General features: G+C 40.6%; 1 protein-coding gene across 1 annotated transcript in view; it reads right to left on the bottom strand.

The window, feature by feature from the left end:
* Positions 1-25,067, bottom strand: part of SLC24A4 (solute carrier family 24 member 4) — a gene marked incomplete at both ends in the record, with an annotated part of 90,690 nt that extends 65,623 nt beyond the window's left edge. The window contains 2 exons of the mRNA XM_080619440.1: positions 22,365-22,475; positions 24,911-25,067. Coding sequence (XP_080475566.1) covers positions 22,365-22,475; positions 24,911-25,067 — 268 coding nt within the window. The remainder of the gene's footprint in view (positions 1-22,364; positions 22,476-24,910) is intronic.
* Positions 25,068-25,618: the final 551 nt, after the last annotated feature.

Below are 25,618 nucleotides of genomic sequence, written 5' to 3'. Positions count from 1 at the left end.
TCCAGGTTTTATTATTACTCACTTGAGATTACCTTTATTACTCACTAGCATATTCAAATACTGGAAACACTAACAAAATGTTGACTTGACAAAATGCAACCATGTATTCTGCTCCTACTTCAGCCACTCGGCACACATGCACACATCAGGGATGGCAGCCATATGACATACGTCACAGGATCTTTCAGTTGGACATCTTAGCCCTCCAGTTTTTTAGATAATTATGCCACAGTAACATGACTTGCTCTTGCAGTCTTGTCCCTCAGAGTTTAAAATTCAGAATTCTTCCCTAAAGAAATCTGTATTTAGTAAGTGCTCCAGGACATACAATTTACATACAAGTGTTCAGACTCATAAAATAATGCTGACCACCAAGTACCTGAAAATGACAGGTTGCTATTCCAAAGGTAACAGGACATAATGGAAATGCTCTGCTACAGCAGAGGAACATGGCTATGAGCACTTCTTGAGTGTGTCTACACAAACGCTGTATATTTCCTTTAATTTTTATGAGTTGGGCTGGTCAGCCTAATTTCTATTTCCTGTGCTACATTGCATCCATCTGACTGATATGAGGTGGACTTGCTTTTCACAAAGAGGGGAGAACTCACAACATGATAGGAGTAAAAAGAGAGGGAACAAAATATCTCAGCTTTCATGTTTCAGCAAACATGCATACTTATTTACAGAAAAAATATAATCTCTGGTTTCCAGTGAAATACACTCAATCAGAACATACATATTACTGATCGGATGGAACCATGTCAGTATTCATACACGGAACTGGAAGGGTATGGATATTCCCCAAAAAAGGGATAAGATAAATAAGTGAACACGAGGGGGAGCTGTAAGCGCAGACGGAGGGGCACAAACGGCACCACATAAATCTCTTGCGGTGGCCCAGTTTCTTCACGATCTCCATGAAATACAATCTCTCAGTTCAACTCCTCTAATTAAAAAGAGATCCACACTACAATAAGTGCGCCCACTTTATTACTGTTTGTGTTCTTTGGATGGAATTCGCATTGCCATGCATACCCCAAAATTATGAAATCTAATTACTACCTCAGCTATTCAACATACTGTACTTTGCAAGAGAGATCAATAAGCAGCGAGACATGTCCATCCACATCTTAGTGACATTCCACAGAGGAGTTAGTAAGAATATACAGAGAGGATATAAACACTAGGAATTGTTTAAATACTGGATTTAAAAATATATAGAATGAGCAAGGTACACAATGCCGCTAATGAGAGATTATGTGCATGTGCACGAGGAATAAAGAAATCAAAAAAAAGTGCTCAAAGGTACACTGTAGAAGATAACAGCCAGTAAGATGACGTATGATGCCGTGCGTGAGGAACAGCTTTGGCTTCTGTAGACTTGTGCTTCTGAAGAAGTGAATCCTCCAGTGCAAGTTTCAATCACAAGGTAAGAGCACTGAGCAGGCTGCCTCGGGAAGTAAGTGACAGCACCAGTGGTGCTGGGCTGCCTGACTGAAGGAATACTTGTGACAAATATGGCAGTGAGCAGCATTTGAGGAGCAAATCAGCAATGCCTGCTTGGTGGGAAAAGTAGATTTGAAGCACTGTGTATTAACATTTAGGGTGTAAATTGTGAGTCCTGGAAGAGCAAGGAAAGGACAGAAGTCCTAAAATGCTCTTAGCATCCAATATGAGAGTCAGACCCTGGGAAAGAGACTCAGCTGGCATTTTGAAATCACATTCTCCATATGTAGATGGTGACAGTAAGCACAATATCCTGATTTTTACCTTCTAAACTTCGTTCCTCTACTACATGTAATCAATAAGAAAGAAACAATGGAAAGGTCCAGTTATACTACACGCCTCTTGTTATTTGTACTGTGCGACAGAGCAGTGATGCCTGCAGCACCACAAGTGAGACAATTAAATGTCCTTCAAAGTCACATGTGCACAAGTTCTTCCAAAATCATATTTGTCACAGACAAGTCTCTTAACGAAAGCAACTCACAAAATCCCAAGACAAAGCAAAGCAAAATGAAAAGCCACAGTCCAAATGTAAAGAAATACAAAGCAAATACAAGCAAATTAAGAAAGAAATACCAGCAAATTATCAAAGAAGCTGGTGATCTTTCTACCATCTTAGCTGGGCCTTTACCAAAATATACTTGGAACTGTGACTCTGGAGATCAAATCCCTCTCATGTAACACTGAATATGAAGGATACTTGGCTTAGAACAGTGTCGTGGTTTAAGCCCCGGCTGTAAATTAGAACCACGCAGTCTACTTCCCCCCCACCCCCCCAGAGGGATGGGGAGGAGAATCGAAAGAATGTAACTCCCACGGGTTGAGATAAGAACAATCCAGTAACTAAGGTATAACACAAATCACTACTGCTGCCACCAATAATAATAATGATAAGAGAAATAACAAGGGAAGAGAATACGATACCGCCCGCTGGAAAAGAGAGCCCGACAGAAAAGAGCACGTGCCCTTCCGGGTAGCTCCCAGTTACCTCCCTGGGCATGACGTGCTGTGGTATGGAATACTTCTTTGGCTAGTTTGGGTCAGGCGTCCTGTCCCAGCTTCCTCCCAGCTTCCCCTCCTCCCTGGCAGAGCATGAGACTCACAAAGTCCTTGGTCAGTCTAAACATCGGTGTTATCAGCTCCGTTCCCAGGCCGAAAGTCAAAAACACAGTGCTGCAGCAGCTACTAAGGAGGAGAAAAACTGACTGATGCTACTGAACCCAGGACAGTATCCACCCCTTATTCCATACCATTCACGTCATGCTCAGATCCCACATTTTCCATATACCCTCACTCTCATCTCGGTGCACTGTTATCTTTGTGCACTGATCAATTCCTATAAAGCTACTGAGTCCATTACGGTCCATGATGTTGGGCTCCACCTCTTGTAACAGTCTTTCAGGGCAGGAGAGGCCGTGTGCAGTGTTGGATCGCCGCCCGCTGATGCTGATCGCCCCCCCACTGCAGAACTCATCTGGTTCCACCAAAGTTCACTCTCTGCTGGGATGATGGTCGGAGGGAAGCCAGGGCCAGTCGCCGGTGCCCTGCAGACCTCTAGCTGATGGGCTATAGCAGGCAACAGCGTACAATTGAGTTCATTGTCTGTTTTCCCCTAAAATCCAATCCCCTTGAGGTACACATCGGACTTCCCCATCTTCCCGCATTACCTACCAAGTATATCCAGGTCCCTGAGCAAAAGCAATCCCACAAGTGGGTTTGCCTTTACCTGAAGCAGGAATCACCCAGACTGTCTTCCCCAGCAAATTCTTCATGTGCACCACTGGAACTTTGTCCCCCTCTACAATATGTAAGGGTTCTGACTGGGCTGGACCAGCCCTGTTGGCAGATCCTCTGGTGTTGACCAACCAGGTGGCCTTTGGTAAATGTGTATCCCAATGCTTGAAAGTTCCCCCACCCATTGCTCTCAGTGTAGTTTTTAACAGCCCATTATACCGTTCGATTTTCCCGGAGGCTGGTGCATGGTAGGGGATGTGATATACCCACTCAATGCCATGCTCTTTGGCCCAAGTGTCTATAAGGTTATTCCGGAAATGAGTCCCATTGTCTGATTCAATTCTTTCTGGGGTGCCATGTTGCCACAAAATCTGGTTCTCAAGGCCCAGGATAGTGTTCCGGACAGTGGCATGGGGCACAGCGTATGTTTCCAGCCATCCGGTGGTTGCTTCCACCATGGTAAGCACATGGCACTTGTCTTGGCGGGCTGGTGGGAGTGTGATATAATCAATCTGCCAGGCCTCCCCATATTTATACTTCAGCCATCATCCTCCATACCAAAGAGGCTTTAACCGTTTGGCCTGTTTAATTGCAGCACATGTTTCACACTCATGAATAACCTGGGCAATAGTGTCCATTGTTAAGTCCACCCCTCGATCACGGGCCCATCTATATGTTACATCTCTGCCCTGATGGCCTGAAGTGTCATGGGCCCACCGGGCCAAAAATAATTCACCTTTATGTTGCCAATCTAAGTCCATCTGAGCCACTTCAATCTTAGCAGCTTTATCCACTTGTTGGTTGTTCTGGTGTTCCTCAGTGGCCCGACTCTTGCGTAAATGGGCGTCTACATGGCGTACCTTCACCACCAGGTTCTGCACCCGGATTTGATACATCAAATTCAGCTTGCAAGGTATTTGGGATGCCTGTCTCCATTAACGATAAACACTCTCTACATGACTAACAGTCTGAATTTTAAATGGCTAATGTCACACGGAATTTACTCTCATCATAAACAATCAACATCATACGCATTACAGGGAGAAAAACTTTTAATGGTAAGTGCTTAGTACTGTTTAAAGAGCCAAATATTCAACAGTTAAAAACAAAAAAACCCCACAAACACCCACTGACATCACTTTTTTGAATAGGTGAGTATTATTTTACATTTGCAGATACAATAGCTACAGCAGAAGATTTGGTACGTCATTTGAAAGGTCTGTAATTTTGTCATTAAATATTTTCAAGAAGGAGTTATTACAAATGTAATATTCAATTTGAGAAATAATCTAAGTGTATCTTGGGTATACATAACTGCCTAGCACTGAGTATGGTTATGACTGTTTTTGTACTATTCTGCAGCTTCCATTACTGTAACATAGCATCTCAGTCTAATGCATGCAACTTCATTGTACTTCTGTGAGACAGAAGTGGTTTTAGTCAAACTCCATAAATGAGGCCTGAAACATGGAGGATTTGATCAGAACCACCAAATTTAGAACTAAAACAGTACTATACAGTGCTTGAGGAAATAAGTCTATCCAGAAAGTCTGTGCTAGTGGTTAGCTATCCCTGGAGGAAGCAGGAATTCAGCACCTCCCTGTTTATCTGGCAAATTCCCTAGGCAATTTTACCTGCTCAGAGCAACCTTCATCTGGGGAAAGAGGCAACTAGCTTTTACCAGAGCAACACTGCTCTCCAGTAGCAAGGTAAACCAGCATAAAATCTGGCAAAACCCCATGACAGCCTAGATCAATTAGGTATGCTCAAAGTACTTCCTACACATCTCAGTAAGAATGAGTTCAGCACAAGCCACAGTCACTGTGGCCATTTTCATTAAAAGAAGTTAAACCTAAATTCTTCAATTTCCAGACTAGCACTCTCACATCTCTCTCATCACTCATGCAAGAGAGTACCTAAAAAGATACCAATTATAATTATCTTAATTACAGACCTGAAACTGATTCACATAGCCTAACAGTTCTGCATCTTTGCACATTTACTAATAGGTCAGTCCAAAATTAATGATGAAGTGATGCTAGCAAGGCAAAACATCTCCACAGTTCCCAACCTGCTCCACAAGAACTGCTAACTTCCGAACATGAGTTTTCTCCTACAGTCAGCAACTTTTGCTCTCTGCCGCTTCACTTGCTCCTTACCTCAACAGTTCCTTGTGTTCAGTATGAAAGACTCTGCAGTGAGAGCAACTTACCCAATCCTACCTGAGCTACTTGTCAAAAACTCATTTTGTGTTCAGAAGTTTTCACCAACCTCACTGGGAGTGCTGCAGGTATGATTGGGGTTTAGAGACCTACAACACTCCAGAGAGAAAATTCACTTCTAAAACATGGCAAAAAGTTTTCTTTAGCTTTTCCCCTGCTGTTGAAGTGCCAAGATGTCCAGGTACCTAAGGATGCACTTAGTGAGATTGCCAAAGACATCGAATTCCAACTGAGATCCAGAGAACTGAGAACCTACTTCAAAGATTTCACAAAAAATTCTGTCTATATCTAGGTGTTCAGACCCTTAAAATCCCACCCTACACTTCATTTCCCTCTCCTGACTCTAATGAGACTGGAACCAATTAATTTTTAGTAATACATCCAGTTATTTCACTGTCAGAGAAACAATTTGTATGGAGAGGAGTACAACTCATATTACATCAGTATTTTGCTTTATTAAACTGCCAATATCAGTTCCATAGATTTGGAGGTGCACGCATAGGTAAAGAAATTAGTTTTTAAGGAGGACACAACACGTGCTAACATCGTTTGGCGCTCTGCCACAGGTTAAGGACACCAGCCTCAAGCGTAGCAATTTGGAGTTTCTGGTTTACCACCCAAGGTCACCTACCATGATTCAAGGTACTTTTATGTAAAAGATAGCACAAGAAGATTGCGTGGAACTAATTCATTTTCATCATCTCCCTCTCCAAGAAGGAAACACTCAAGCAATGGCTACTTTGCCTTCCACCAGGCAGATTAGTTTCACTGTGATCTTTTTCAGGTGTATAACCCATGAATTTTAAATTAGTTGTGAAAGTCCACAGAAACATAGTTTAGCATCTTCCATCTGTACTGATTTAAACACTCCTCTTGAACAGCAACAATAATAGATTTGAAATGTCCTTTCCCTTGGCTCCCCTCCTTCTTCCTACTTATCTATAAGCTTTCTAATAATTTTGATGACACAGGGATATTTCAGTAGTTGAACAATAAAATCGAGCACATCAGTATTTTCAGTATGTAATCAGTGAAGGAAATATAAACACCCGACAGCAACTCTGTGATTCTGTATGATTTAATATCGTAAGTTTCACTCTTTAAAATTATGAATAAGCTTCACAGACTGCGACACAGTCTTGCTGTGAAAGGAAAATAGTTCCACAATGAATTAAGATAAAACTTTAAATTCTTTCTTTTTTATAAGATGCATTAGTAACACAAATTAAGAACAATGTCTCTGAAAATACCAAAATAAAAGATATTTCTATCAGTGGAATTAATATTTTAATACTTTGCTTTGATCTGCATTACACAGTATTCTTTAAATCCAAGAGCACAAAATTCCAGACTTCTGTAAATAACCTGCAGCCTGCTAGCAAAAATCTGTCCACTAACAAATCCCTCTTCATCTCTCCAAAGGCTGCATTTTTAAAGGTCATTAGACGGTCAGCTCACACCCTAGCTTTACAGATCATGTAAATATAACAAAGACATATAAAAACTCCATTACCCACTTTAAGCAGCAGTGCTTCTTAAGCTTGTTATCATCCCTGGTGTAAATCAGAGAACTTCCATACAGGTAACATCTGCAGGTAATAATAGCAAGATCTTAGCTTCTACTAGATGAAGCAGTCCAATGATGCATTTGCTATGTATTAAGGAGTCCTACTTATGTAAACTGTGGCTTTGGAAGGGCCAGTGAGGCCACAATACTAAAATATTCCTTTGAAGAAAGGGTAAAAAAAAAAAGCAACCCACAAAAAAACCCAAGCACATGCAAAACCCCAACCAACCAACTAACAACAAAAACAAATTTGGTCTTTTTCTGCACAAGTCTAAATCCTCATTTTGCCTGAACACATATGCATGATCCTTCCTGATGGATTTTCAAGGCATTGGAAATGTCTCAGCTCAAGAGAGGGTCAACAACTTCAGGTTAATTACATGTTGAATTTTAACGTGCATAAATCCTGTACAAAATCAAAATGTTTGCTTCAGCTAACAAACTGAAATCATGAATTAGATCCACTACGAGTATACTTAAAAGTCTGCTCTTCAGAGTGAAGTGAATGCACTGTAGTATGAGATATTGTGACTTCCAGTTATAGACATCTTTGTCCTGAGTCAAAAATGTCCCTCCAGGGACTGCTGTTTATGTGCTAGTACTTCAGCTTCAGAACTCCATTCCATAGTCTCAGTTTCCAGAAAGTGGACCAAAAAGAATGTCAATTAAATGAAAAATTAACCCAAACACCGAAAGTAAACCTCTAATATAGCCGTACATTTAGACTAATGTTGAGAGATGGGAATATTTCTGTAATACTGAAGTGCAACCATGTTTGTGTGGGTCACTTCAGCTGTCACTCCAGCCTGTCCTCAGTGCTATGTGGGAGGTTTAAATTAATCAGCTTTTTCTGAAGTTTAAATTCTTCATCACATCAATAGCTGTCACACAACATCAAGAAATAGCAGCACTGATGTATGAAACCAACCTGGTCCTATTTTCAAGCATCTGAATTAACAGATATTTCCCCCCATAAAATTATTTTACTTTATAAAATTAAATGTTTTAGTCAAGAACTAGTGAATACAATGATGCATCCTACTCTAGAGCTTTAGGTAATCTGGTGGGGGGATGGGATGGACAGGACATGACACCGAAAACCTAACCAAACCAAACATATTTGAGAGATTTTTATAACCAAGAGGTTGTGAGGTATTCACCTCACATTACTTGTTTCTAGCTTCATATATCAGAGAGTGAATGTTTTCCCAGAAAAAAACATACACTCTATTCCTGAGTTTGTTTCAAAATAAATCAAATTACCTGAATTATTTTCTCATAAAACATATACCAAATAGCTCAACAGCCAGTTAAGCTAAATTTTTATTCCTGTTTGTTGTTATTTTGCATCGGTAAAGCTGCCTTGCACTCATAGCAGCATCTGAGGGAACACCCATGGAATTTATGGAATTTAAGCCTTTTAAATTCTTCAACAATCTTTTAACCTAACAGACTTCTTCTCTAAAAAAAAAAAAAAAAACAAAAAAAAAAAAACAAAGGCAAAACAAGTCAAGCACACGTCCAGTCAAAGCACACATGCATTTAGGTATCAGACTTCAGAAAGAATCAAAACATAGTGTAACTCTGGTTAATCTCATAATTGCAAGAGGCTTTTATCCATGGCTGTTAAATAATACGATCCAAGTTGCCTCTCAAAGATTAAGTGTATAAAGTCACCGTGCAACTAAAATAGCAAGTCACTGAAGGATATGCTACACCATTTACATAAAGAACCCTTATGAAAGAATCACTGTTGTTGCCTTTACACACAAATATATTTGCTAGCAGAATATATATGCATTCATCAGGAACACAGTGACTGTAAAACTTTGAATTTTTAGTTCTGTAAATGCCTAATCTGATACACTATTTTAAAACAAGCAATATATTTGGTTTCCCTATATTAAAAGATGGATTTTACAGGCAGAAAACGAGGAAAGGTATTTTTGCAGAGAAAAAGGTAGTAATTGGAGCAATGCAATGAATAATCTGAGGATAAGAAACAGGTGCCTCACTGACAAGCTACCCCACATTTACACTCGCTCTAAATCAAAATTTATACTGTAGCACCTAAGCAGGTGCAAATCTACCACTGGGAAAGTCAGTCATCTCAATTCTCTACCAAGAAACAAGACCTACTATGATAAAGATGTTTTCATGTTCCGCATCCAATCTATCTGGTTAATACGCATAGAACGGATAAAGGAATTTAGGTTCCCCAACAGCGTTCAATCTATTTTTTGCTCCCTGGGGAAAAAAACCTAAAAATTAAAAATTTCTGTGGAGTGAAGGAATATAGGGGAAAATCACAAGGGGCAGTCACTGCTTCAGCCAGAGCTAGAATTGGGGATTTTCTAGTCCCCATGTCATGCTGAAACACTGGATATGGGTCTCTTGCAGTAAAGGTCAGTGTGTAAGGATAATATGCTGCCCTGTATGTTTCACGTCAATGCACAGAACTACTGAACACAAACTTCAGCTACTACAACAAAATAATCATTAAAAGAAATGACAAACATATTGTAACTTACAAAAAGGTAAGATTTTGTTGTAAAACTTCCAAGCATGATGAATAAAAAACTCTCTCCACTTCATACAGTGACTGAACTTAGTTTTATATTCAAAACAGATGATAATCTTTTACAACAACAATCAAGATGCCAGTTTCAGATCATGCCTGTAGATAGTCCAGAATCATGAGGTATCGCTTCCTACTACAGCCTGAGCACAGTTAGATGTCACAGGGCTAAGTGCCTTAGCACACACAGGCACACCATCAGTGTTGTCTACCACAGCCATTTTCCACCCTCGTCTTTAGATATAGAAGGTCCTTATCTCTCCCACAAGTTATCAGATGTGCTACCTCTTACAGCTGAAAACCCTCTGGAGAAAGACAAGAGTTGATCCACAGACCATAGTTGGGTGCCTGTCAAAAACGTGGCAGAGTTGTATCTCTCCTCCTCATAGCCTCACAGCAGTGCTCAACTCTGACCGTCCAGTCTGAAGTCAGCAATGTGGTAGGACAGAAATATCTGGAATCAGTTACTGGATGGAAGGGAAGAATTCTAGTAGTTAAGATGATAATTTCGTTCATTAAGCAGCATATAGTATATGCATCACTATTCCCATCCCATTGGCAATCTCCTCCCAGAAGAACAGTAATGTTAGTTGCATTTGTTACAGTATTCAACCCTGCAGGGGCTAGAATATGGGAGAAAACATCAAATTTTGAAAGATTCTGAAATAATTTCATGCATTCCACCAAAACTGACCAATTTCGAAAGCTACTGAGCTTATAGAAACACAGTCCTTTTAAAGACCCTAAAGTGCTGGTACGATCACAGTAACTTTCTGGTTTTTAGTGTAACATCTCTCTTAAACGTGCAAATTGGTCTTGCACCTACTTGTATAGGTACAAACTGGTGAAACAGTTAAGAGAATTTCACAAGTACTTATTTAGCAGAGACTTATTTACTCTTTAGCCAGTCTGCTTTTTTTTTTATTCATTTAAAGCAAATTTGAGACCAGAGTGCAAAATGGATATTGTTGTTGTTTCATAAAGTTACAAGTACTCTTTTCTGCATAAGTAATTTGTGTTAGCTTTGCTACCGCCAGGATTACATGAAGACTAATACTATTTCTACTGTCAAAACCCCATAGCTCATTAGAAAAATCAAACTGAGTTGGGTGAGACCAGACTCTGTGCTATGCGGAAGATAACACTGAACCACATTGACTAACTTCCCTTTACTAGTCTGTTGTCTTGAAGAGAAAGGAGCCCAGCTCCAACCTTTAATTACCTAAGTAGTACTTACTAAACTTAGTTGCCCTGAATATCCAGAGATTAAAGCAGTTCTGGAGATGATCCCAGATAGCCTTTCCAATTAAGAACTCTCTCATCAGGTGCTGTTCCTAATAAATCCTGAACAACCAAAGAACTACAGTAAACCCATGCAGAATTAAAAACCATAATTGAGTTACTTCAAATCTCAAGTACTTGTTCTGCACTCAAAACTCAGTTATGGCCCAGACAAAGCCTCCCATCACCATCTTGTATCCCAGTCAAACTAAAAAACCCCCAAATATTCAGAAACCTCTGAGGCACAAGCACAGGATTGCTCACACAAAATACCTCTAAACTTTCGTCCTTCCTTTTTCAGGTTGTAAGCAAGAAGAGGTGCTCATTTTATCCCTGGCATGGCAAAGGAGTGTTGGTGTTTTATACAGTGGTCCCAAAACCCATTCCCTGGTGGCAGAACCATCACCACAACACAGGCCAGCAATTTTCCTAGTGACAATTTTTCGATTTCTCTGTGAACAGCAGCTGGCCATAGATTGGCCAGGCAGGTATCTCCTCACCACCTTGAGGAGCAATTGAAAAGATCTGTATGTTCTAAGATTCCTCCATCAGTTCTCCTCCCTCTATGCAGAGGAGAAGAAATGACTGCTTTTTAATGCAGAATTCAGCTGCCTCGTTTAACTGGCTGGGAAGCGGTAACCACTTTCCTTCCTAGAAGCAAGCTGGTTACTTCCCTTGACAACCTTTAGGTATCACTGTAAATCAAAAGCATTCAGCATACTGAAGCAGTTCTGGGCATATCCTTGCCCCATTTGTACTAGTAACTAGTCTTGGTGCCCCTTGTTAGGCTTTGTAAAAACATACAGGAGGGGGGAAAATTATCTCTATTGTGAAGAGTTACTTCTCTCATGGAAAAAAGAAAAAAAAAGGCACAAAAAGAGAGTTAAGTCGAGATCAGGAAGGAGAGCAGAGAGGTGATGATGGTAGTGGCAACAGTTCCAGCCTCTATAAACTTAATAAGGCTGCAACTTACGATGAAGGGCAGGAAAAATGCAGCTTAGCTACTGACTCTCTCTTCAGGCTGCGGGCAAGTTTCTTTGTCTTCTTCAGTAGTCTTTTTCCTTTTCTTTGTCCACCTCCAATAGGCACTTTTAGGGATTGCCACTGCATCTCACAAAAAGGACAGACACTATAGCTCTGTAGGGACCCTCCTCCCTCCACTCTCAGTTAGCTACTATGCATGACTGAAACAGGACTAATTAATATGCTAGCTTTGACTTCTTCTGTCTAGCCAATCTTGGCTGGCTGATCTCCTGAGAGCACCATGATACTCATGGTTCACGAAGTGAGATTCAAAAAAGAATATAATTATAATATTCCTGATGATTTCTTTCACATATGAATCTGCAAGGGGCGACATAAACACAACAAGAAAAGGCAAACAGACACTGGAAACTCATCTCAAAGTTTTGGAGCAGGTAAAGCAAGCAGGCAAAGTCAAGCAGCAACAGGGAAGAGCAAGGCTTGTGAAAGGCCAAAGAAGGTAAAAAAAGCCTTACAATTTTAGACAACAGTAGCCAAAGATCCTGTACAGGGTTTTAAAAAAGCATGAAATAATCAGGCAAAGAATGCAACCTTTACAAAGGCATGAAAAGTATTTAAAGAGAAGATTCTCACCAAGGAGCTAAACCAAAAACAGCATCTCACCATCCAGCAGTCAATCTGTAAGGCAGAAAGAACCTCAGCTACTGTAAACTGTCATGGCTGTAGACAAAGTGGATTTTAGGCAGCGCATACCGGCACAGATATGCTTGCAGAAGCCCTGAGGAACAAATGCCTCTCTCTTGAAAAGTCTATCTTTTGGGCTAGGTATTCACAAAATTCAAAGCACATGCTGATTCACAGTCAGCGGGAAGGCGGGCAGGGGAGGGGGAGAGGTGAGGATGGCAGAGTAGCAATAATCTATTTTCTTCATTTCAGTCTCTTTAAGCTTCTAAACATAAATTTCATCCATTTTAACTTTACCATTCCCAAAGTTTAAATGTTTCCCACCATCTGTGAATATTTACATCTTGCTATTCAAAGGTTTAAATACCCCTGTGCAATAGATTCAGTCATATTACGCTCAGCCCGCTGAACAAGCGAGTACATCATATGCAGGAGAAAAATAATTCATCAGGTTCTGGCAATCTATGAGGATAGTCACAAGCAAGTATGCATGGAAACTAAGCAGGTGGAGTCTAAATAATCTTCCTGCTCGCAGGAAGACACATTTGCCAGTGTTCCTCACTACGGGTAGAGAATGTCACTCTCAAGATCGTTAAAGCAGTACCTGTCATTAACAGTAAACTGTTAATTTCATGTTCAAAATAGGAAACAAGTGAATGAGCACATATATATGTGGCCTGTGTTCTACCTGAAATGTCTGCTCTGCTCTACTTCAGCCTATCAGTAGAGTCCCAGCAGGAATGAATTTGACTCAGTTTCTAAAGCTATTACATTTTCTACTATAGTGGCTTTAATGCCTGTTAACTTTAAAGACTAAAGGAAACCATCACTCTTTACTGCCTGAAGGTCTTGCCTTCCTGTAGAACAGGAGTGATGCAGTTTAACTGTCAGCAGGTTCATGGAGTGTTTTTCCACCTGCTAGGTGGATAACCACATCTATACTGCAAAATGTCACTGGCATTAATGAGTACATAATAGATATGTACAATAAAATCCTGTAACTTCTGAAAAAATAATTCAATTATGAGGGTTCTTACCAGAAATATTAGCAGAACAAAGTTTAAAAATAATTCACTGTAATAAAATTGCACACGGTGCCTGGGAGTATTTTTAAATCAGTCATCCTGACCCTCTAACACTGAGATCCAGAGACAGGATTGAGGCTCAGGAGGGTCTGGTTTTGGTGAAGCTTTCAAAATTGCTTTATATTTAGATGGTGCCATTAGTACAAGCTCTGAAAATGTTCTTTGTTGATACCCAAACCATTAGGAAAAAAAAAAAAAAACAAAAAAAAACACCAAAACCCAAAACCACACACAAAACCCACAAACCCCCAAAACCCTTAAAAATAAATTAAAAATTTGATATAAATTATCAATGCTTCCAATTTTATGTGCCAAAGACAAGGCTAAAATGTAGCCCCTTTTTAACTTAAGCCCTTTTTAGAGATTCCCTTTGCTTTTCATTCTAGATTCTTTGCCCAACTAAAACCAAACTTCTCACTGCATATTGATTTTTCATATCTTTTATCACTTTCTCTATTATTTCCCAGGGTCTGCCTCCTTACCCTCCTATTCCCAGGATTCTCCCATGGTTCATTATCCAGATTCAGCCTTCCTTTATTCATATCTTTATGTCACTTTCACCTCTCCTTCAACTCCATGCTCCATGACTAAATAATCTAAGTGTTTCTACCACCCAATTCCAAACTCAAGTTTTCTCTATTGTTCTTGCAGCTTCTGATGGCCATTTTCTAGCTCCGGGTGCTTTTCACAATCTACTTCCCTGCAGCCCAGTTACATGCTTGTCCATTTTTGCCCAAATACTCCACATCGGTAGTTCAAGTTATAGACTGACAAGATACTGGCAGCACAGAGACAAAGTAATGAATGCAGTTTTTAACATCTTTAGAACAATCCAGTACCTCATAAAGACTCTGTCCTATGCTGACCCTAAAAGTATGAATTATTGCTCACAGAATGATTTACAATACCTTTTTAACCCACTTCCTACAACAGTAACGTGAGGCATGGTAACAATTGTTCATGATACAAAGCAAGACAGCAGCATTTTCTGTCACAAAGGCAGCACATGGTGACACATCACAGACAATAAAGTAGAAACCAAGGAGTGAAAATGAAATTGCCATGGATAAGGATGTCAGTTTCATTTTATACCAACAGCACAATTTTCTGAGTGGAAAATGGAGCAGCTTTCCACACAAAAAGGTCTCTCTGCATGGTCATACTAGTGAATAACAGATCTAAATACACACATCCCACATTAAAGGCAAGACAGCCAGCAATACCATGGGGACCTGCATGCTCAAGTCTCATTAACTTTGATTTTGAAATCTTTAATTCAGGATTACAGGTATGTCTGAAGTGAAATGTAATTCACTGAGTTTCCATACCAGATCACAGGAAAACTCAGGTTGGATGGAAACTCAGAAAATCGCATTAGTATAAACTTCTGGTCAAACACTGTCTTTGCAGGAGCCTAGGTCAGGACTCAAGTATCTGGATTTGATTCTTTGAACTGGTGGTGTTTAGTCTGGAGAAGAGAAGGCTCAGGGGAGACCTTACCACTCTCTACAACTACCTGAATGGAGGTTGTAGTGAGGTGGTGGGGTTGGTCACTTCTCCCATGTAACAAGTAATAGGACAAGAAGAAATGGCCTCAAGTTGTGCCAGGGGAGGTCTAGATTGGGTATTAGGAAAAATTTCTTCACAGAGACAGTGATTAGGCATTGGAACAGGCTGCCCAGGGAAGTGGTGAAATCACGATCCCTGGAAATGTTCAAAAACTGTGCAGATGAGGCTGTCAGCGATATGGTTTAGTGGTGTTCTTGGCAGAACTGGGTAATGGTTGGACTTGATGATTTTGAATGTCTTTTCCAGCCTGGTTGATTCTATGACTCTACCACATATTTCCTTTTTGACCTCAGGTCACTAATTCACACAGCTGCTGTCTCCCTGACGTCTGCAGTCACAGAAAAAGAAATGTTGCATTGTTGGTAAATTAACATTTGAGAAATGCTTAGGTAATATGGTTTGAAATACAGGCAATCGGGTATCTAAATACAACAGCTGGGCTAATATGGGAAACTAGCACTCCAGAGCATTCAACCTGAGTGTTCTGCTCCATTCAGAGAAAGTAACTGCCCGTTTCCACAGATGTTAAATTCGGTTCTGAGGCTGCTACATTTTAGAAATTCTGATTATTGTTTCAAGCCTGCTTCTTGGTTTCACAGCAAAGACTTGGCTCGTGAAAGTCCTTATCCACTGTGTGCTTCAACTGGACCAAAACAGACTGTAAAAAAATTTGAGTCATATGAAATACAGATTATATCAAGCAACATTTTGTTAGGTTTAAAATTATACAGTAATGTATTAAACAGAATTTTTGTTTCCTTTGCCCTGTTGACTACATCTCTAAATCACATTTTAGTCAGGCACTTATTTACTGTGTGTTAAACTACTTCCTGCAAACTTGGTACCCAGACCTGGGGAAATGGATAAATTACCCTGGAGTTCATTTTCTGTTCTCAGTTCTCCAGGGGAGGACACTGGCAGGTTGAGCCTAACCAGAGAGAGATGTTTGTCTTATTTCTTTCTACTATTTTGGATGCCAGCGTTCATATGTTGCTAGAAAGTGAACAGCTCAGAAAGAAGGTTGGCTATTTTTTAAATTCTAGCTTCAGACAAAGCACATTTCCTAACCAGGTTATATAAAAAAAAAAAAAAAAAAAAAAAAAAAAAAAAAAAAAATTAAAAAAAACTCCACATTTCCCAGTTATCTTCAATGACAGCTATCTGCCAACTCTTTTAATACCCACATCAATAAGCCAGGCAAAGAGTGCCAGAAGTTCAAGCTAAATCTAGGTGAAAATTCCGTTTAGGTGACCTTGGCAGCCACACAAGTAACACTTGCCATTAAAAGTTTGCCATTTGCCCTCAACTAGTCAGTAGAAGTGGTTTCAAAGTGTCACACGTCTGTCTCCCCCTGGAAACAGAAACCATCCAAGTGAGATCACAATCAATAAAGTTTACTGTTCAGCAGCATCTACAGATAAGACAAGAGCAAGTCCAGAGACACCAGCGCTGAGGGGACACACAGACACGGATACAAGACACACATTGTTTTGGAACAACCACCAAAAACAGATAAAACCCCACAAGCATATGACAAGTGGCTGTGGAAATAAGGCACAGGCTAGTTGGTTAATAAGTCTTTCCATTAAATAAATACATGCATCTGTGCATATACAAAAACATGCCCTCTCACTGGACACTGCACCTACGTATTAAAACAACTGGAAAGTTTTTTCTTAAACCTTTCCTCTTTTTCATTTCCTTTTAGGCTAACACAAGAATAGGATATTTAAGGCTGGTAAATTCCCTAGTCTTTGAGGGAATGAGACACTGGAGTAAAGAAACATTTTAAATCAAAATGTACACACTATCAATAAGTAAATCATACTGCAACAGTTGCACATTTTATATGCATCAAGGCAAAGAGCAAGTCTGGCTAAAAGTCTCGTTAGGAGTATTTGAAAATAATACACTTAGTGTCTGTATTTCCTCAGTAAGACCATGGTCTTTCTGTGCTAGGTGCTGTACAAGTGCATAGAAAGAGAACCTGCAGGTCACACTGAGCTCACAAATTTAGAATGTTCCTCAAACAAAGGGCAACAGTAAAATTATTAATACCAACTTCTTAAAACTGGGGGTCTAGAGTATTTATCCCTGATACAAAAATGAAGTTCGATCTCGTGAGCACACTGTTTAGAAGAAATACATAGGATCACACTGTTTAAAGAGGATTTACATCAGCACAAAATGACATTACACCAGCAACAGAAGTATGTTTAAATTAACATTTATTACGCAAAGTTTATGATCTTGTGTATTGAGGTGTCATTAAGGATTAAGAAACAAAATAGGATACATCAGTGCAACATACTGAGAAAGAAGCATTTAACTAAGCACTGCATTTGTCAAATAACACTGATGGAAATTGATGCTTCCTATAGTATAGGATTCCAATAGTTCTTGTACAAACATACAAGAAATAGCTTTTTCTATCCTTTTGGAAAATTAATTTGAAGAGTTAGTCCTGATTTCCTTAGTCAGCGAGAACACCATCATCGATTTTTGTAGGAAAAGTAACAGGCTTTTGTGCTCTCCATGGTATGTTAACAAAACTGTCCAAGACTTTTGCAGTTTCTCTACAATGCATCACATCCTACATTGAGTTCCCAAGGTTATAACTAACAGTTTAAAATATACACAAATTTAATGACTTCTGATCCTGACTCAGAACTCAGTTATACACATCCTCCTGGGAAACACACTTTATTTCACCATAGAGGACTGATGTTTTTTTCTCTCACTGCAAAACAAAGTATTGTTACATGTATCTTTAATTCTAAAGGGAAAAGGCAGCATGGCTCAGAAAGAAACGCTAACCACTGCCCTTTCCCCAATCTACAATAGATCCTTACCCACCAATAACAATGGGAAAAGTACACTTGAACCAAATTTAAAGCCATCTAAAAATCAATGTAGCTGATCAACTATCCATGGTTGACAAACCACTGGACAGAAAACTCCACCAACTCCTTCAGTCTTAAGGCAGGTCAATGACTACTGTCAAAGGATTAACAGAAATATATGCCAGTACACTTTTAATTCACAGCAAGTAGTTTAAATATTCTCTGCACTGCATATAGTGATTACTTCACAATATTCGCAACAGAAAGGATTCCAGATCAGTTGCTTTAACAGCCTAACACAACCCAGAATCACATGGTTAGGAACATCGCACCACCCAGTCACCGTAGCTTGTAATTGCTCTGGAAATGTTAGTCAGGAGGACATAGAGTCATGGGAACATTTTGAAACAAGAGAAGAGCCATTGGAGCAGAGAAGCTATAAATCAGACTTGCTGGGCAGATGGCACTGCAAGCTAGTGAGCTGGTGGCAGATGGAAGTGAGAGCTTGGATAAGGCAAAAAAATTGGTTGCAGACTAATGAGATATGTTAGCTAAAGACAGCTACTCTCCCTTTCCAATTGCTCTGCTTTAAGTGAGGGTCAGATCAACCTCTCCTCCCACAGAATTTAACCCAGGAAAAGTACTCAGACCCACAAAGAAATGGTAGTCTGGTTTTCCTCAGAGGGACATCCACAGCAGCCATCCAGAGAAATACTCAATACATAAAGAAGCAGAAGATTCACAATTCATAAATCCCAGGGTGTCGTGAAATTTTTGAAGTCCAGAGCCTCCTACATACAACCTATGAGTCCTCCAGCCTGGCTCCAGAACAATATAAAGGCATATCTTTACATGGTAGAGGAGCTTCCAACAAAGGGGAAGTTTCAAGCCAGGAAGGATCTTTAACAGAAAAATGCTGCACAACATGTTAACTAGGTGAGGATTTTGTCTTAGTCCAGGCTAGAACTGAGGTGGACTTGATGGTCACAAATGTTCCACCACCTCCTGCAGCTGACCTACAGTTCCTTTGCTGCTGTTACAAGATAGAAACTGTAACTTCTTAGGACTGCAAAATAGTTGCTATCAAAAAAACCATGTAGCACCTCTTAAGATATGCATGAATAGCAGTCACTCTAACCTCCAAGTGTAGAAAGCCGTTTTTCCCCTAGTTTTTTATATATACACACAGACATATATATACACATACACACATATATATATATTTTTTCCTTTCCTTTGTCAGAGCCTCAGGGTTCTTTCTTAAAGCAACATTGCCAAGTTTTCAAAGCTTTTTCTATTCTGATACAATGGCCTCAGAAGCATTAATAATGTTTCCAGAAGAACACAATACAAAATGATATATTCTGTAAACGAGAATCTCGGACAGTACAGGCTACATGAGCTTCTAGTACATAGAGCTTCCACAGGCTTTTAATATTACTTCTAGAATCCTATGGAATTTTTTTCCCCAAAATGCATGACCAACGTTAAGTCTTTCTTACCACTGTCATGAACTGCAAGGATCTCATGGTTTTGCAGACTTCTGTAGCTGCAGTTCCTGACAACTGGGGATATTTTTTTCTTTGCATGTAAGTAGGAAAAAGTAGGTGAAGTGGTAAATTAACTTTGGTGAAAGCCTTTGGGAAAAGGGAAGTAAAGCTGCAGACTTGTGTGGGAAGCTAATAAAGAGTGAGCACAGCAATAGCACTGCAATGACAGAAAGGATTAATAGGCTCTCAGTAAGAACTTGCATTTCCCAAGGTACTCGGAAGTTCTTCTATCCTAAACATACATAGGAAAACATCCACATAACGTAAGAAAACTGCTATATACTATATGCACACCAATGCATTTGCAGGGCCCCTAGTGCTTAAGGAAGATACTGAATTACATAGGTAAGAATTAATACATGTCAAAGGCACCTACAGAGACCACTGTATTCATACAACATCTATGCATATTAACTATCTGTTCTTAAGATTTAAAAGAAAGACTAGAAATAATCCAGCCATTTAAAGTACTTGACAGCACATTCCTAAGGTTTTCAGTACATTGGGATAAGCGCATGACTGAAAGCTTTCCAACTGAAAATCCACACTCACAAATTTTCTATGCTATCTTTATCAAGTCTCCTGACCTTTGCTGGGACTACTTTCTCCAGATGCAGTCATGGGGTTACACAAGCCATATTCCCATACAGGTGAACTATGCTACTTGCTTCTTTTTGATAGTTTTTAGGTCATTACAGGGTGAATCTCAACCTCTCACTACCAGATAATCGGTTTGGGAAGCAAACTGACCCTCACCCCAAATCTACAGAAGTTGTTACTGAGCAGTAACAATCATGGGTTCTCACAGACCCATTCTTGTCCAATTAACATCAATTTCAGACATTTCAGATGCTCCCTTTAGTTGCAGCTATCTTACCTCTAGCCAATCTTGTAGCATCTAAGTCACTCCTTCAGCTGCACAAGATACACATAGATAAGCTGTACATAACTGTAGAATAACAGGAAGTTACCAAAAAAATGCTACAATTGCATCCTGTGGCATATTTGATTTATAAAATTGTGTTCTAACAAAAGAGACATCCTTAAAAACAAAAGGTAATTCCAGCACCGTGAATAAGCATCATTAATTTATTAATTTACATCATAATGTAAGTCTCCTTATATTTTTCTTAAGACCTCAGCATCCTGAGGCATATTTGGGCTACCCATGTCCACTGCTCGTGGTTACAGACAAAACTACACAACAACCTGAATTTCAGAACACATATCAAAATGATCCAACTGGATTTATTTCAACTGTTCTTCAATTATTCTCACAATTCTATAGGAATAGAGAGAGGTGAGCTATTTGTTCTAAACATCTGGAGAAGTTAGCACTGCTCCTGGTATTCCAGTTTACGCATAAGCATATATTTTCCCTTGGCACTTTTATCAAATAATTGTTAAAAACTTCTCATTCATCCTAAATGGAAATCCCTATCAAGAACTTTGATGGGCATATTTCTGATGAAGCTTCTACGATTCTGTGGCCTTTGTTGGCTTGTGCTGCAAAGTATGTGTTCAGAATGATCACACTGACACATCCAATCATATTTTCTCCACGTATGTGGAGAAAAATGAAAGAGGAGTGGGAAAGAACAGTGTTTTCTGACTATTAATCAAGAATAGTTATATGTTTCCAAAACGCCATTTTTGTCTTCTTTCTTGTCTATGAACAATTCCGACACAAAAATCAAGAGCATCATAAGGTTACAGATGCAAACGACAGCAAGCTAACCCATAAAGTTCTTGACAGAAGCAGAGAAGCTCTTGGACGATACAGTTAAACCTTTTGAACCTACTTTGTGCAATCATGTTCTGGCACTCTCTCAGAAACACTTAGGCACACTAGTGATCCTCAGTCTACACAACACATATCAGAGGGGGCCGTACTGCTCTAAACTCTTCTAGTGCCTGGGGCTGACAGTATCCCAGAACTCATGCTGTCGTTGTTTGTAAGATGGCACAGACTCTGCTGTCATCAAAAGTTGATCAAAAAGTCACATTAAAAAAAAAATAAATAAAAAAATCTGAACTTTAAATTATTTGGCTAGTGCCACTGGCAAAACGTCTCATCTCCCACACACCGTAAACCACAGAGAGGCATGGAGAGAGAATAAATACACACTGGAAAGACAGATGGGAAGATGAAAGCATTATGGACTAACACTGATATTAAAATGCGTCATCTGTCCCTGCCCTCAATCAATTACTATTGCCTGGCCAGGATAGATATCCTGAAGTAAAATGGATTCCAATGTTTTCATATTACCTACCTCATCATTCCCCCTCCATACAATATAAATTTCTACTCTCAGTACATAGTTTATCATTAAAATAGCAAAACATGATTAAATGTATAATGGTAATGAACACAAATTACTGTGCTCAGATGGTATCTCAAACATCGCATGTTCAGCTATGCAGTTTCAAGAAGAGTACACCTCTCATTACCAGTGCAATATAAACAGCAATAAACATCTTTCTTCCAAAAGAAACAAAATTAGAAAAATCAAATTGTCAGCACAAGTCTCATTGACCCCAAAACATTCTTGTATCCATACATTAATTTTTACCTTTGATAAAGTCATGGCATTATATAGCACAATAAATCTTAGTTGTACACAGAACAGTCCTGCCTTTTTTTAAATTCTATACTTTCATGTTTACCCTAACAGATCTCTGCAGCTGGGTCATGGCAGCACTACACAATACATTTCAAGAGCTTATATGACATCGCAAAGTCTTCCCATCTTACCTGGTTCTGTACAGTTCTTTTCTTCATGTGTCCCATTAGGAGATGCCATCAACCTTCTATTCCTCCATACTTCTGACAAAACGCGTCTGTCTGCAGTAGTTGACTCTCGGCCTACATTAAACAGAAAGAGGTTATGCCCACTGTCACTAAATTTTTCCTGCATCATCTTAACTGGACTATATGCTCTCACTAGCAAGGGCACAGCATCCATATATTAGTGCAGCAACATCAAAGTGCGACTGGGGCAAATGCTAACACATGTACGCAAGGTGCTCCTAGATCCAAAGGGTGAAACTAGCTATGCAGGTGCAGTATCAGAGCTGTTAGCATGTTCTGGTTATCACAATACTTGGCTGTGACCCACAACAGGAACACACTCTGGAGCAAGAATATGCTGAAACCTGCACCTGTGACACTCAACATGTAGCAGTTCCTATAGATGAAATCAGTCCAGCTATGCTGACATGAGCAACAGTCACACTTCCATTTAGTCATTTGCACTTGCACATATTAAATTACATTACTGATTTCTCAAAAAATAAAAATGAAGATGGACATGTTCCAGATACATTTTGGTTTATTCCGAGTTCCAGGGGCTGATCTTTTCCGCGTTGGGTATACTTGATAATATCAGTCTCTGCATAACTTGTCAAAAAAACTGAAAATAAACCTCCTCAAGTCTTAAGAAATACAAACTTCTTTGGTAGTCAATGGAGCTTTTGCCTTAACTTGTATTCCAGAAGCATTCTCAGTTGAACTTGCCGAATAGAGTAAGGAAGAAACACTTGTGATAATGCAGGGTATGCAATTATAATAATCAAAGGAAGAATAGAACCTCTTAATTAAATCACTTCCAACTCAAACTTATCCATTTCAAATGAACATATTGTAGTAACAAAAATTCTTCCACAACTGATCTTAACGTTTATATTCAATGCTTGTGCTAAGAGTGACTCTTAAAAATAAAAAAAATAAAAAATCTAGTTTGGAAGTTAGCCTGACTAGAGTATTTGCTAAAATATTACAAGCCACAATTATAAGAAACAGAGGGAACAGATGGTCAGTGTTTATGGATACAATATACTGTAAATTAGCCAGCTGAAAAAAACCCCCGAACTACCTGATGCAGCATACCATCAGAAATTAGGTTATGAGGGATTTAGCTGATAACCCAGAAGATTAAAAACTTTCATTAGTCATGACATTTTTCATGTAAACCTAGAGAAGTTCTGGAAAATTTTCATCTGCTACCAAAAAAAAAAAAAGAAAACCAAAACCAAAAAACCAACCCTTTAAACTACATAAACATAATCATGTCCCAAGTGCTTGCTTTCAAGAAATAGTAAGTTTATGAAAATAAATAGCTTGTGCAAGAAGAAGGAAAAAAAATAAAAGAGGCACAGAAATGACAAACAGTTCTAAATAAAGAAAGCAACAGTATACTATAAAACCACAATTAAAAAGTTCTAAGATGAGCAATATGCTAATATGGTCTAATACACTGATTTCTTATATGGATGGCTTGTTGCCATCCTAGATATAGCTCAAACAACCCAGGCAGTAATTTGAGCACAATAGCATGAGAAAGTATGATAAATTCCATCAGATTTTTTTTTCCCTAAAGCACACATTTTAACCTCAGCTCTATTTTAAGCAGATTACCTATCCTAATTCTGCTAAAAATGTTGAATTTTTTGCATTAAATGTGGACATAGGATCTGGGCTTAGTTTGATCTTGTTCTCAAACCCTCAAGGACTGCTGGCAGCCCTTCCTAGAGACCCATCCATGTGCTGTCCCAGCAACCTTATACTCTGTATTTGAGGGATGCAGGAAGAGGGCCTGAAGCTGCACACTTTGAGCCCAAACTGTGACAGCAGGCAGGAAAAACAATAACAACAATAAAAGAATGGCAGTGATTTAGTCAATTGTAAATGCATCAGTTTACCAACAAGACATTTGCACAAAGGATGCAACAGACTTTCCCTGTAAAACGTAAGATTAGCACTGTTCCTTGCCTAAAAATACCTAATTTTCTCTCAAATTCACACTGTAATTTGGGGAGGAGGGAAGAGGCGTTAGAGGGAAAAGATGGTGAAAAGAGGCAGTTGTAGCTGATGAAGGTTTACAACCTAAAAATGAAAATGAAAGGCAGCTTGAAGTTGCAGAGGGGACCACAGGCGGCTGGAGAGGATCCAGTTCCGATACAGCGAGGAAACTACTTGAGGGCCGCTCCCAGGCACTCAGCTGCCCCGCGATTCCCCTCAGCTTCCAGCCCTGAAGCCCCCCCCCGAGCGTCACGGCGGGCCCGAGGCTCGGTAGCTCTCGGCCACCAGGCGCTGCCTCTTGTCTCCGGGACCGCGGCCATGCACCTGTCCGGCACGGGGGTATCTCCTGAGGAACCCGCGCTGCTCCCTGGCCTCGCCCGTCCGACCACGGGGCTATTTCCACTGAGAAACTCAAAGTGGGTACAGCCGTGGCTGCCTGTCCCCGCCAAGCCCCCGGGACCCTGGCGGGGTCCGCTGCTCCTGCCGCCAGAGCCACTCACCCAATCTAGAGAGCAGGCTGGACATGCACCAGGCGAAGAAGAGGATGGCGCAGATGAACCCCAGCTGCTGCAGCAACATCTCCCGCCTCTTGCGAACTTTCCTCAGCATAAGCAGCATGGTCTTCGGGGGGGCGAGCGGCGTCTCGTCCAGCTCCATCGGAGCAAGCGCGGGCGCCGAGGGGGCGGCCAGCAGGTCGGTCGCAGAGCGGGGATCACTGTCGGCGGCTTCGCGCGGACGGCTCCATATCGGGAGGGCTGCAGCGCGAAGAGAAGCCGATGCCCAACGCCTCAGGTCGGCAGCAGTGAAGCAGAGGCAGGTGGCGGCGGGCAGGGGTGCGGGGGGGCCGGCGGCGCCACGGCGGAGAGGGGGGAGGGAGAGGCGTCGCTCTCAGGGGCCGGGCTGAGCCCTGCGCCCCACGCGCGCCATGGCCGGCGGCGGAGGAAACGGCGCGGCGGAGCCCCGCACTCCTGTGGCCGCCCCACCGCGTGCCGCGGGCTGCGAGTCAGCCCCAAGGGACGGCGGCATCCATGCGGCTCCCTGCCCGCCCGGCCAAGTATGAAGTTTATCCCTTTGCCTCCTCCCTCCCTCCACCAGCCGCTGGTGGGCGTAACAGCCGCCGCCGCCGCGGCAGTAACCAGCCCCGAGATACTCAGCTCGGCGCCGAGCGGCCGCTCAGCCCGGAGGGTAGCCGTTCCCCACAGCGCCCA

This window comes from Psittacula echo (assembly GCF_963264785.1).
Source record: "Psittacula echo genome assembly, chromosome: 5".
Classification (NCBI taxonomy): domain Eukaryota; kingdom Metazoa; phylum Chordata; class Aves; order Psittaciformes; family Psittacidae; genus Psittacula; species Psittacula echo.
This window is presented reverse-complemented; position numbering and strand designations above follow the sequence as displayed.